This window comes from Ostrea edulis, chromosome 9 (genome assembly GCF_947568905.1).
Source record: "Ostrea edulis chromosome 9, xbOstEdul1.1, whole genome shotgun sequence".
NCBI lineage: Eukaryota > Metazoa > Mollusca > Bivalvia > Ostreida > Ostreidae > Ostrea > Ostrea edulis.
Window position 1 is genome coordinate 26,150,295 of NC_079172.1, and position 14,507 is coordinate 26,164,801.

Below are 14,507 nucleotides of genomic sequence, written 5' to 3' on the forward strand. Positions count from 1 at the left end.
TTGACTGTCACTTACCCATATTAAGTGTGTTTGCTTGATCAAGGTAAGGCGCCAGGTTCGAACACGGGCCTCCCGGTTGCGAATGAACGCCATAACCACTAGACTTCAGCAATCGCTCAAACGTTTACACGTACTTATGAAGGCCGGACTTTTATCTCTGTTGAATCCGACATACAACATTGTGTTTTGGAGTAAGGAATCGATAATTGCTGTAAGTACTTTTGTTTCGGTGTAAGGAATCGATAATTGCTGTAAGTACTCTTGTTTCGGAGTAAGGAATCGATAATTGCTGTAAGTACTCTTTGATTCTGAGTAAGGAATCGATAATTGCTGTAAATACTCTTAGTTTATCTTTAGATATCATGTATTCTTGTTATATTTTCAAACATTTGTATTTTAAGCCCACGCTTCAGCATGACACCAAAATACCCCTTCAGAATGCTCGCGAGTTTCGTGACAATGAATACGACAGGGAGCCATTATACCTTAGAGATAAGAAAAGGGGCAAAAGAACCATTGTGGGCATCATTTTGGGAGTTCTTTTAATCGGAGGCATTGCAGCTGTCCTTGCCTGGTTTTTGACACAAAGGGGTAATTATAGCATATGTACTAATTAATATCTACCAGAAAGGATATTGTTTTCGCCAATTTGGCTCCTCAGAAACGTAAAATTCATTATTGAGATTTGAATATGTGTTGTTTTGTTAAGCTCTTTTCCAATGTTATATTAATTACTGGCTTCATATCATTTTGTGTTATATGATGACAGAAATATAACGATTTATCACCTTTTTGTACAAAATTAAAGGTATATGTACCGTATTGATTAGTTGGTTTTTTTTCGATGATGGAAAACACACACAAATTTTGTCAGTATGTTAAACTATATGAAATAATGAAGAATACCTGGCAATTTCGACAAAGTATTGATGAATTTGGTATTAACGATAATCTGGTTTAGTCAATGCAAGGTCAAAACAATGACTTTCTAATGTATATTTATGAATGATTGATGGCAAGGGAAAGTATTATTAGAAACACCACGTAGGAAGAGGATTCCGTTTACTATATGTAGTCGTGTTATAAAAAAGTGATTTTATGTTAACTCCTCCTCACACCCCACTGCTCAAATTTCTGATGTATATGTTACAAGTATGTACACATGTCGCCACTTCTCCAGAGGGCACTACGCATGCTTCGTTTTCAATTAGAACTGTTATCGTCTCAAAAGTAGTCCACCAGGAAAGTAAATAATGCGTAGGAATCAATTAAAAAATAATCCCATATCAAAATATTAGTACACTGTAGTTCTAGCCCACTGGGGAAACAGAGGATTTCAATAGGTTTTTTTTCTTCTTTACTCTATGATTATGAAAATAAAACTGCAAACCATAACAAACCTGTCAATCAACCGTTATTAGCTCACCTAAGCTGAAAGCTAAAGTGAGTCTGTCTGTAAACCATTTTACATTATCGATTTCTTATCTAGAGCCACTGTGCCAATTTCAACAAAACTTGGCTTTCAAGTTTATCCAAATGAAAGGTCATGTTCCCTTCAAAGGAGAGATAATAAAAAAAAATGCAAAAATAGGGTGGGGTCATTAAAAATATTCTCCAGAACCACTGGACCAGAAGAGCTTAAATTTACATGAAAGCTGCTTGATATAGTGCAAATTCAGGTTTATTAAAATCATGACCCCCGGGGTAGGATGGGGCCACAATAAGGGATCACAGTTTCACATACAAATGTATGGGAAAATCTTTGAAAATCTGTATCTCAAGAACTACTAAGCCAGAAAAGTATACATTTAAACGAAAGCTTCCACTGGTCCAGAAAAGTACAAATTTACACCAAAGCTTCCTGACATAGTGCAAATTCAAGTTTGTTAAAATCATGACCCCATGGGGTAGGTTAGGGCCACAATAGGGGATCACAGTTTTACATACAAATATATAAAAAGAAAGTCTTTAGAAATCTTCTTCTGAAGCACTATTAGGCCAGAGAAGTATACATTTACACGAAAGCTTCCTGTCAGATATAGTATAGATTCAAGTTTGTAAACATTATGCCCCCCCCCCCCCCCCGGAGTAGGTTGGGGTCCCAATAAATTCTTTAGATATGGGCCAAGGTGATTCGGGGAAGCGGGGTGGCCCATGAGTCTCTTGTTACAAGATTGGTTTTCACTTTTGATGATAACAGAAGTGAAACGGAAACATGCATAAACCTATCTGGCCACCGCGAGTCCTATATCGTGATCAAGGTAAACGGGGTAATCCATAGTCAAAATCAGAGTGTAAAGAACGGTCTAACAATTGGTATGAAACACGTCAGACAGCATTTGACTCAATGACAAGCAGTATTGTCAAACTAGATCGTTATGACGACCATAGAATTTGCTAAATGCTGACTTTAATCAAGACTGTTGAAATTCAGTCTTCTTGACGAAGACGCCCAGCTAATAAGTATTTGTTACATGTATACAAAACATTCAAAAACCTAAAAAAGTACTAACTTTATGACGTCATATATAAATAACATTCAGTTTTACCATTCATCATTTGACATATGGATACATTTATGATACTTTTCTTCTTAATTTTCAAAAGGAGATGAAGAGGACGCCTCTATAAAATATTGTAAGTATTTGTATGAATGCACAGAAAAAAATCAGGTTATGGATGCAAAACGTTGATGTATTTCCAATGATATTGCTACATGTATAATCATGAAGCAAACAGCAAATTATTGTTGTATTGCATATTCAATGCCCTTCTTTAGATGTTGATATATTGATTGTTATTTTAGTGATAACGTAGTGTTTCGGTAAAAATTGTTTAAACCGGCCAGCAGTTATCACACAGAATTTCCTCGGTTTGCAGAAGTTTGGACTCTTTTTCCGAGTTATTTTCCCTTTTGAAATGAAACTATGGTACAGGGGGACATGTCTGTCTATTGATAGTTTATCTCAGCAAACATCTCATTCATCTTCTGCCATGCAAATACTTTTTAGGTGTGAAGGTGAAATGAATTTCTGAGGAAATGCTAATTTTGCTATGAGTTACATGTCGTTTAGAACACAATAGTTTGCTTTCAGTCGGTGTTTTCAATTCAAGCCTTTAAAGCTTTAATCATTTTATTGACTAAAGTTTTCAATTCTCTAAGCATTGGACCTTTCAACTCACAATTTAAAACGACAATTTCAGAATCGCAGTTTAGATGTGTTTAGCTTTGGGGCATCGAGCTTAGGTTGAAATTGAACTGTAAATCTAAAGCTATTTTTTGGTTATAGGGCCATCTTTAGGAATGTTTTGGGTTATATTTTTGCACCATTAAATGTTACTCATTAGAAACCATTGAAAATCGTGTAAGAATATCTCTGATTCACTGATTGCTGTCGAACTACATGTAGCTGAAATCGTATGTATATGTAATGTGAAAACTACTGCATAAAGTACATGTACCTACTACTTGTAATGAAACTTGAAAGAATATGACACCCCTTTTAATATTCCATCTTTAATTTCAAGATAAATTATCGCAATTTATGTACAAACTCCTAGACTGAATTTTTATAAGATGAATTTTTACATATTTTGAGTGCACCCCAACCAAAACTATTTTGTATATTATAAATTACAAAAATGCGGGTACAGCAAACACTATTATAATGAATTCAACGAGGTGATTTTCATTTACTGTAATTTTAAGATTTCAAGAGTTATAAACTTATTGAATATACCGAATTACGTTTACAATGAATCAAAATTGTTTGTACACTGCAGTTCGCTATTAGCGTGTTTTACTGTACACTGAAACATTTTTATGTCTACATTGTTGGAAGATATGAGTATACATTGCTTTAATGTAAGGATTGATTTCTGTTGCTATAATTCTGTCGTGTTGACATCAATAAATGAATCAAGTTTATGCGAATAAATCAAGTACAAAATAAGTACAAAAGTCCAGTTTAATACTCTGTTCCAAAGCATGATGATCAATTGTTTTCCTTTTTGTTTTTTATGACTTCCTTTCCATTTAGAAATTGTACATCCATTTCCAAAAGGATTGCCAATAACACAAAAATCAGATTCAAATCTTTTAAAATTGTTTTATGTCTATAAACAGGTATGTATAAAGATATTTGTATGAAAAGAAAACGAGTCATTTAAGTTATATCATATAGCAAATTATGTTACTTTACAGGTGTAGTATTCGGTGAAATGAGTCTAGACCAAGTATTCTATGAAGAACTCGCCAATTCGTCTTCTCCAAAATTCAAGAATTTGAGTACAGAATTAGGTGGCGCAGTATGTATTAAAAACGATGAATGTTTGTCTTTATCTTTCCTTCAGTATCATCTTTTCACTGTTTGTATAAATGATTCATGGCTTGTCAAACACATTTACCATTTCTGTTGTGAAATTGTTCGTTAAAAGTAGGTATGGACATGTTGGTCTCTCGGTGGGCATCCTAATTCTGAACCCCACCAAATACTTCTTGTCCAATGAAAATGCACGATTTTGAACCAAAGCAGGATAAAGTTCCCAATGTTCCTTTTTTCAATTGTGGTGTTTTCATGATTTAATCAATATTAACAATGTTAATTTCAATCTCTGGGGCCATAAAAACTCACTTTTGATCTCAGTCGCACTTTTTTTCTCTGTCTCGTGACTTAGAAGAAAGGTGAACTAATCATCGGTCTTGGGCAACAGTTTTCCAGGTCTAATCCTACCTCGGGATGATAGTTTGATTGTTCCCATGAAGCCATGCGATAAGCATATTATATTGGTTTCGCACACACGTACACTTACACACACTTTCTATCAATCTATCTATCTATAAAATTTAAAAAATTCTTTTTCGTTTTTAGTTTTTTACCTATACAATTACCGATCTTGTGAAATTGATTGCATATTGTTTAACGTCACTCACTAGAATCTTTCACTCCTATGGAAACGTCACCATTGCTGGTGAAGGGCTACAAATTTAGGCCTATGCTCGGTGCTTACGACCTTTGAGCAGGGAGGGATCTTTATCGTGTCACACCTGTTGTGACACGGGGTCTCAGTTTTTGCTGTCTCGTCCGAACCATTTAGTCGCCTTCTATGACAAGCAATGGGAACTGAGGACCTATTCTAACCCAGGTTCCCACAGGAATCATTGTGAAAATGTTTGTCTATCGTTAGTCTATCGTCCGTAAACCTTTCACAGTTTGAGTTTTAATTTAAACAAAAAATCAGTACAATCATACCTAAAACATCATTGAGTAAAGGCATTCAAGTTTGAAGAGACAGGTTCCTTCCGAAGGGATAGAGTCAGGAACATGTAAACATAGGATGGAGTGCACGTGTTGGGATAGAGTCAGGAACATGTAAACATAGAATGGAGTGCACGTGTCGGGATAGAGTCAGGAACATGTAAACATAGGGTGGAGTGCACGTGTCAGGATAGATTCAGGAACATGTAAACATAGGGTGGGGTGCACGTGTAGGGATAGAGTCAGGAACATGTAAACATAGGGTGGGGTGCACGTGTGAGGATAGAGTCAGGAACATGTAAATATAGGGTGGGGTGCACGTGTCGGGATAGAGTCAGGGACATGTAAATATAGGGTGAGGTGCACGTGTAGGGATAGAGCCAGGAACATGTAAACATAGGGGGGGTGCACGTGTAGGGATAGATTCAGGAACATGTAAACATAGGGTGGGATGCACGTGTGAGGATAGAGTCAGGAACATGTAAATATAGGGTGGGGTGCACGTGTCGGGATAGATTCAGGAACATGTAAACATAGGGTGGGGTGCACGTGTAGGGATAGAGTCAAGAACATGTAAATATAGGGTGAGGTGCACGTGTTGGGATAGAGTCAGAAACATGTAAACATAGGGTGGGATGCACGTGTGAGGATAGAGTCAGGAACATGTAAATATAGGGTGGGATACACGTGTTTGAAAAACCCACCTAATCAGAAAGGCCGATTTTTTAAAAAAAAAAATTCCTAATTCAAAGAAGATTTAAGTTTGTCGACTTTTTGAGTCCTAATGAGGCCATGATTGGGGATGAAGGTTTTGCACATGAATACATAGTGAATTGGTTTGAAATATTTCTTTTCAGGTGCCATATAGCCCCGTCAAACTTAAGGCATTATTATAGGTAGTGATTAATTGCTCCTTCAACAAACGCTCGGCATTTAGAAGTGAGAATCACAAGTCTTTTGGATATGACCTTAAAAACATAGGTCCCGTGTCTCGGCAGGCGTTGACACGTTAAAGAACCCTCACTTCTACGGCCTTGAGCGCTAAGCATAGGTCTAAATTTGTGGTGCTTCAAATACATCTGGTGACTTCTCAATATGAGTAAAACTTTCTCGACGGGACGTAAAACAATATACATGTACATATATAAAACTATACATATAAAGAAACAAACAATCTCAGGTAGCACAAGCATTTTCACAACATGACTACCGGGAAACAAGAACGTAATAAGATATAAGGCTCTGGTATGTTCAGGGGCCCTTGTTTGTCCTACTATTATTTTTGTATTCTTTATAGGAGTTATGATATTGATGACTGTTGAATTTACATGTGAATAGACAGTATCTCTTCCTCTGAAGAACTGCTAGGGTATTTATATAGTGACCGCGTAAGGTTCGTCGTCAACATTGTTCCTGATGTTTACACGGGACTACAAAAGGGATTAAAGGTTTTGCATGAAATCTTTTCAAGAACCACAAAAGTGTACATGTATATGTTAATTGCTAGCAATAGTATTTTGATGTAGTGGATATTTAAGTATTTCCCCCTCCATGAACATTGAGAGAAGGTTTGACCTTGTATTTGCTCAGGTGAGAGATATGAACCCATGGGTATCTTGTTTTTATCTTTTGAATGATTTTTTCCATCTTATATAGTTATACTGCTTTGACAACATTCGGGTCATATGCTGCATTGGGTTCGGCTTATCATAGAATATACACGTATATCCTCTCTGAATTTTGAATACTATGGTACTGTTTGAATCCAGTAGTAAAAACAGAACTTTTTATCTATTTTAAGATTAAAGATGCGCTGCAGAAAAACTCTTCGGAATACGGAGATAAATACCAACATTGTGACGTGACTAATTTCAGGTGAGTATGATTATAAACCAGTTTGTACATGTATTTCATGAATTGGTTTGCTATGGGATAGGCTGCGGATGACGTCATGATACAGATTTTCAATACGTTGTGATAACGGTGTTACTTCATAACAAATTCAGAATCCGTACTTGTATGATTGAAAGAGCTTTCATTGAATTTAGTTTCCACGTTTATAAGATGGCTATATTAAAAAAAAAAAACAACGTAAAACTGAGATCAAAAGTGAGCAGGTTTCAGTTTTATGATATCAGTTTGAGTAAAACAGCATCAGAATTTGTTTTGATAAGGTATAATACGGCATAAACTGCTCTCGTCTAGGTTATATGGCATGAATTGGTGGAATATTAGCTTAAGGTAACTCCGCCATTATGTAACGTCATAGGCGTTTGCAGATTAAATGTGTGCATGGAAGAAACATATTTTTGTAAATTCTTTACTCACTGGGTACAATAAAAAAGGGTAAACTATGATGCTGAAAAAGTCTACACATTCTGATTAAAGATGCCAAGGGCAAATTCCCAGACCGGGATTTTCTCTGTTGTAGGTCTATTTTACAATGATTTCTCCGATATCCACCATTAATTTATATACATTTATAAAATGCAGTTTTTTTAAATTGTTAAAATTAAAATTTTATCATTTTTATTAGTTTCTATGCACTTTTATGATGCTGTTTAACGTAAATATGCACTTATTGATATTGACATATACTTTTGTTTATGAATGTCTGACATCTTATAAAAATGTGGCAAATACATATATTGTCTTTGATTATTTATCAAATAAACTACTTTGAACCCATAATAGTGAGACACCACTATCTAGAGGATGGAGTGACTCTAATTCAAAATTGTATATATCAAATAATATAATTAGATAATATCACTGGACACCGGACTATGAGACCTAGTTACAATCATTTTCAATCATTTTCACAGGAACGGAAGCATAGTGGTTCAATACAAGGTGTACTACGAGTTCACTACTACTATAATCATCGAGGAAACGGTCCAAAAAGATATCAACAGCTCCCTAACACCAATAAATTCCAGTCATACACAGTTGTCTAATTTTAAGGTCATAACAACGAGTTTGACTATCACGGTAAATGTTGAGACTTATGTAATAGATCCCATAACAACTAGTTCAACAACAACATCAACTACAGCACCAGCAACAAAAACCACAACCGACAGTTCCACAGGAACCACATCCGACAGTACCACATCGACTACAGCACCAGCAACAGAAACCACAACCGACAGTTCCACAGAAACCACACCCGACAGTACCACATCGACTACAGCACCAGTAACAGAAACCACAACCGACAGTTCCACATCGACTACAGCACCAGCAACAGAAACCACAACCGACAGTTCCACAGAAACCACACCCGACAGTACCACATCGACTACAGCACCAGTAACAGTAACCACAACCGACAGTTCCACAGAAACTACACCCGACAGTTCCACATCGACTACAGCACCAGTAACAGTATTCACAACGGACAGTTCCACATCGACTACAGCACCAGTAACAGTATCCACAACCGACAGTTCCACATCGACTACAGCACCAGCAACAGAAACCACAACCGACAGTTCCACATCGACTACAGCACCAGTAACAATAACCACAATCGACAGTTCCACATCGACATCACCAGTAACAGTATCCACAACCGACAGTTCCACATCGACGACATCACCAGTAACAGTATCCACAACCGACAGTTCCACATCGACTACAGCACCAGCAACAGTATCCACATCCGACAGTTCCACGTCGACAACAGCACCAGAAACCACAGCAACAGCTGAACCAGTGAAATATACAGCAGGTAAGGTATTCAGGAGATATACGTCAGGTCATCATACTGTGGATACATTACCCATGAAGTAACAAAGAAGAGTAGAACTACATGTATATTGAGAACCTTTTTAATATCTGGCCCCATAAAATATCAGAAAATGAAAATGATTGAAACGTTTGATAAATTTAATGGAATATATGTAAATAGATGACTGTCGAAAATACATGTATTTCGGAGACGATAACATTGTTTGTGAATGCATTTTCTATATAAAGTCAGGAATTAAAAAAAGAAAACAAAACAAAAAACATTTACTCGAAAATGCAACAAATGTTCAAAATTTTCGTATTTTCCCATCTGGTAAATAACTGATTAGATACCATTGTCAGATATTTCATATATATCACGAATTTACACATTATGTTAGTAAACGTTTTTTAATCACGAATTCACTCTATGATTACTTCATTTTCGTGGCATCATTACTGACTTGTGACAACAGAATACGAACGAAGATTTACTGTGATGAAACAAGGTGGCATCCTTAAGTTTCATATAGGAATTATAATACATGTAATTCTATCTCGAATAGTAACTTAATAAAGGGACAGAAAACCGTCACCATCGCTCTTTGCAAATTCCAATGAATAAAACAATCATTAAAGCTTTGAAATTGAATTAAATCGAATTGAATTAAATCAATTTCAGATATCCATGTTTCCAGTATAGTTGCTACTGTTGGAGAACTCACGACATCAAAAGCGTGCATAGTCACTCCGCACGGAGAATGGCTTCAAATCAACGTATCAGTCGATTCGGGCGGGGTGTCACATGTAATTGGGAAATTAGATTACAACCAATCTTTTGAAAACCCATCGTCCCTGGACAGATTTAATGCTAGTATCCGCATGAATGGTGATACAGTTGATGTGATGGTGACTCTGAATCTAACGGAACCAACAACCGAAATCTGCTCCTGGGACAACAGTTATAAAGTGTATTGCTCTGTGATTATGAACGACACTTTTCCGACTAAGGTGGTCGAGTTCAATGCAATTTCCGTGACAGGTAAGTGACTCTCAAATACAGAAGGTAAACATACCCAAACTTGATATCTTCATTCCACTGCCATGATAATAGATTGTAGTGGGTAAGACGGGCTTTATAGAAGAAAATGTTATCCCCTCATTTTTTGTTAATTTTAACTATTTTATTTTTAATCATTGTTCCTAATGGAAACGATGTACTATGTATTAAATATTACCCTCGATAAATTGCTGGTTAATGAATGCTAAACAATTAGATATGGGGCATATATATTCGACTTATGTGACATAGGTCAATCGAAAATCGATTGTTTTATTGAACATAGATGATAACGACAAACTAATAACTCAACGGGATGATTTAAGCTTCTCCATCGTCAACTCCACGTATTTATGCAGCAATATTCCATTATCACCTGCATATGGTGTTTATGTCTCTCATCTGATTGGATATGAAAGAGCTTGTGTGTATGATAAGTTTTTGAATCGAGGCAAGCTACTGACAAACAAGTTGATGCTGTAGGAGTATCAGCAGTCTAGCTGAAAGTCAGCATTTCACAAATCGTGTGGTCTTCATAAGGATCTAGGTTTCCAATACAACCTGTCATTGGGTCAAATGCAGTGTGACCTGTTCCAAACCAATTATTAGGCCGTTCTTTAAACACTGATTTTGACTACGGATTACAAAATATAGGGTTCACGACGGGTATGACTGATCGACATGGGATGCTTACTTCTCCTTGTCACCCGATCCCAGAGGTCCGTGTTTGCCCAACTCTTGATTTTGTATTCATTGTAGGAGTTACATGTATGAGATTGATCACGGTTTGTTATATTCACTTTTTCGTTTTTCACACAAGCACACACTGGTGTGATCATCCAGTAATGTCACCTGGTATGCTTAAAACATTTTTAGACTGTTAAAAGTATAGCAAATTGAACGAATGTCAGACCCCTAAGGTCAAGGTTATGAGTAAATTTTGCTTTTTTGCTTATCAAAATTACAAGCCTATTGTGATTAATCATATAACATGATAATGTTTATTCTGAGATTGATTCCATTGCGGATGAAAGGACTCTATTTTAGCTTTATATAATACCTAAAACACAACTTTCAATATTCAGAATTGTTTGTACTTCCAGCTCCTATGTCAGAAGTAAGCATCGACTCTAAGGTACATTACAACGAAGGTGATCTGATGACCTTCAATTGTACAACGAAAGGGGATCCGAATTATAGTTACTTTGATGTTCAATTAATCAAAGATTCCAACATTTTTTACAACAATTCCGGTGGAGACTTTGGGACTGGAACTAACTCCGACTGTTCCATTGATTTCAACTGGGTTGGTGGTCAATTTCTTCCGCCGCTGACTTCCAATCAAACCGGCGTCATAATCCGCTGTGTTGTAAGAAACACTGTACTGAATACGACTAAGACAACTGAAAAGACGCTGAATGTGTCATCGTCAGCTACAACTGAACCAGTGAAATATACAGCAGGTAAGGTATTTAGCAGATATACGTCAGGTCATCATACTATTGTCAGACATTTCATATATATCATGAATTTACACATTATGTTAGTAATGTAAAACTTATACGGTACCAATTTTGATGCACCAGATGCGCATTTCGACAAATAATGTCTCTTCAGTGATGCTCAAGCCGAAATTTTGGAAATTCTAAATAACAAAAAACTTGTAAGAGCTAAAAGGATCACTAGAGTGCCACCCCCCCCCCCCTAAAAAAAAAACAACTGGAGCCAAATTCGTCCAAGGATCAGAGCTATGCATGAGGGAGATATCCTTAATTTTGAAATGTAAACGTTTTCTAATCACGAATTTACTCTATGTTTACTTCATTTTCGTGGCATCATTACTGACTAGTGACAACAGAATACGAACGAATGTTTACTGTGATGAAACAAGGTGGCATCCTTAAGTTTCATATAGGAATTATAATATATGTAATTCTATCTCGAATAGTAACTTAAGAAAGGGACAGAAAACAGTCATCATCGCTCTTTGCAAATTCCAATGAATAAAACAATCATTAAAGCCTTGAAATTGAATTAAATCGAATTGAATTAAATCAATTTCAGATGTCCATGTTTCCAGTATAGTTGCAACTGTTGGAGAACTCACGACATCAAAAGCGTGCGTAGTCACTCCGCACGGAGAATGGCTTCAAATCAACGTATCAGTCGATTCGGGCGGGGTGTCACACGTCATCGGGAAATTAGATTACAACCAATCTTTTGAAAACCCATCGTCCCTGGACAGATTTAATGCTAGTATCCGCATGAATGGTGATACAGTGGATGTGATGGTGACTCTGAATCTAACGGAACCAACAACCGAAATCTGCTCCTGGGACAACAGTTATAAAGTGTATTGCTCTGTGATTATGAACGACACTTTTCCGACTAAGGTGGTCGAGTTCAATGCAATTTCCGTGACAGGTAAGTGACTCTCAAATACAGAAGGGAAACATACCCAAACTTGATATCTTCATTCCATTGCCATGTTAATAGATTGTAGTGGGCAAGTCGGGCTTTATAGAAGAAAATGTTATCCCCTCATTTTTTGTTAACTTTAACTGTTTTATTTTTAATCATTGTTCCTAATGGAAACGATGTACTATGTATTAAATATTACCCTCGATAAATTGCTGGTTAATGAATGCTAAACAATTAGATATGGCGCATATATATTCGACGTATCTGACATAGGTCAATCGAAAATCGACTGTTTTATTGAACATAGATGATAACGACAAACTAATAACTCAACGGGATAATTTAAGCTTCTCCATCGTCAACTCCACGTATTTATGAAGCAATATTCCATTATCACCTGCATATGGTGTTTATGTCTCTCATCTGATTGGATATGAAAGAGCTTGTGTGTATGATAAGTTTTTGAATCGAGGCAAGCTACTGACAAACAAGTTGATGCTGTAGGAGTGTCAGCAGTCTAGTTGAAAGTCAGCATTTCACAAATCGTGTGGTCTTCATAAGGATCTAGTTTTCCAATACAACCTGTCATTGGGTCAAATGCAGTGTGACCTGTTCCAAACCAATTATTAGGCCGTTCTTTACACACTGATTTTGACTACGGATTACAAAATATAGGGTTCACAGACATGCTTGATCGACATGGGATGCTTACTTCTCCTTGTCACCCGATCCCACCTCTGGTATATCCAGAGGTCCGTGTTTGCCCAACTCTTGATTTTGTATTCATTGTAGGAGTTACATGTATGAGATTGATCACGGTTTGTTATATTCACTTTTTTGTTTTTCACACAAGCACACACTGGTGTGATCATCCAATAATGGCACCTGGTATGCCTAAAACATTTTTAGACTGTTAAAAGCATAGCAAATTGAACGAATGTCAGACCCCTAAGGTCAAGGTTATGGGTAAATTTTGCTTTTTTGCTTATCAAAATTACAAGCCTATTGTGATTAATCATATAACATGATAATGTTTATTCTGAGATTGATTCCATTGCGGATAAGGGGACTCTATTTTAGTTTTATATAATACCTAAAACACAACTTTCAATATTCAGAATTGTTTGTACTTCCAGCTGCTATGTCAGAAGTAAGCATCGACTCTAAGGTACATTACAACGAAGATGATCTCATGACCTTCAATTGTACAACGAAAGTGGATCCAGATTATAGTTACTTTCATGCTGAATTAATCAAAGATTCCAACACTCTTTTCACAATTCCCGGTCCAGATTTTGGGACTGGACTTAACACCGACTGTTCCATTGATTTCAACTGGGTTGGTGGTCCCCCTCTTCCGCTGACTTCCAATCAAAACGGCGTCATAGTCCGCTGTGTTGTACGAAACACTGTGCTGAATAAGACTAAGATTGCTGAAAAGACGTTGAATGTATCATCTGCTGGTATGTATAATAAACAATGGAGTGAACTAATACGATCAAATGTCCCAATTTCTTGTAACGTTAGATGAAGCATTTGTTCCCTAGTAAAATATGAGAAAATGCACTTTGCACGTATTTCGGAAGATATATGAAAAAGCGGGGTATCCTATCACAACATGGCGTATCATAATATAAAAGACCCACAGGAGTTTTCGAAATGAGAAACACAGGGGATTTTCATCTAGTAACTTTGATTTAAACTTGAACACTTGTAGGAATCAAGATGTTTGCGTACGATAGCATTCAGCACGTCTATTTGAAATCAAATATGTACATAGCACATAACAAAAACTACAGGGAACTTACTTTCCTTCTTGTGATCCAACATGAAATACATGTAGTTTTTCATTTCTGAAAGTTTGATAAACCTGAATAAGAATTGCAGCTTATGATTTAGTATTGTATACAAAGATTTTCGAAATTTCCATTTCAGTGCCTTAATGTATCGAGTACAATATTGATCACTGTTCGTTATCTTCACCTTTCATTAACACCACTAGGAACTAAAGTTTGCATATTTGGTGCCTGTCTGGC

The 14,507-nt window shown here is 36.5% G+C and overlaps 1 protein-coding gene across 1 annotated transcript; it reads left to right on the top strand.

Moving 5' to 3' along the window:
* Window positions 1-136: 136 nt before the first annotated feature.
* LOC130050490 (uncharacterized) lies at window positions 137-14,414 on the top strand. Its single transcript, XM_056150683.1, has 10 exons — window positions 137-211; window positions 402-591; window positions 4,205-4,308; window positions 7,060-7,133; window positions 8,084-8,991; window positions 9,673-10,032; window positions 11,154-11,513; window positions 12,115-12,474; window positions 13,608-13,934; window positions 14,407-14,414. Exons 1-10 carry the CDS (start codon window positions 137-139, stop codon window positions 14,412-14,414), a joined length of 2,766 nt encoding a protein of 921 aa, XP_056006658.1.
* The last annotated feature ends 93 nt before the right edge of the window (window positions 14,415-14,507 follow it).

What these genes read in the sequence shown, in the direction of transcription:
- LOC130050490 (XM_056150683.1), top strand. Translation starts at nt 137, where the DNA reads ATGAAGGCCGGACTTTTATCTCTGTTGAATCCGACATACAACATTGTG. An exon ending in GTAAGGAATCGATAATTGCT is followed by an intron (nt 212 to 401) that starts GTAAGTACTTTT and finishes TTGTATTTTAAG; the next exon opens with CCCACGCTTCAGCATGACAC. An exon ending in ACCAGTGAAATATACAGCAG is followed by an intron (nt 11,514 to 12,114) that starts GTAAGGTATTTA and finishes AATCAATTTCAG; the next exon opens with ATGTCCATGTTTCCAGTATA.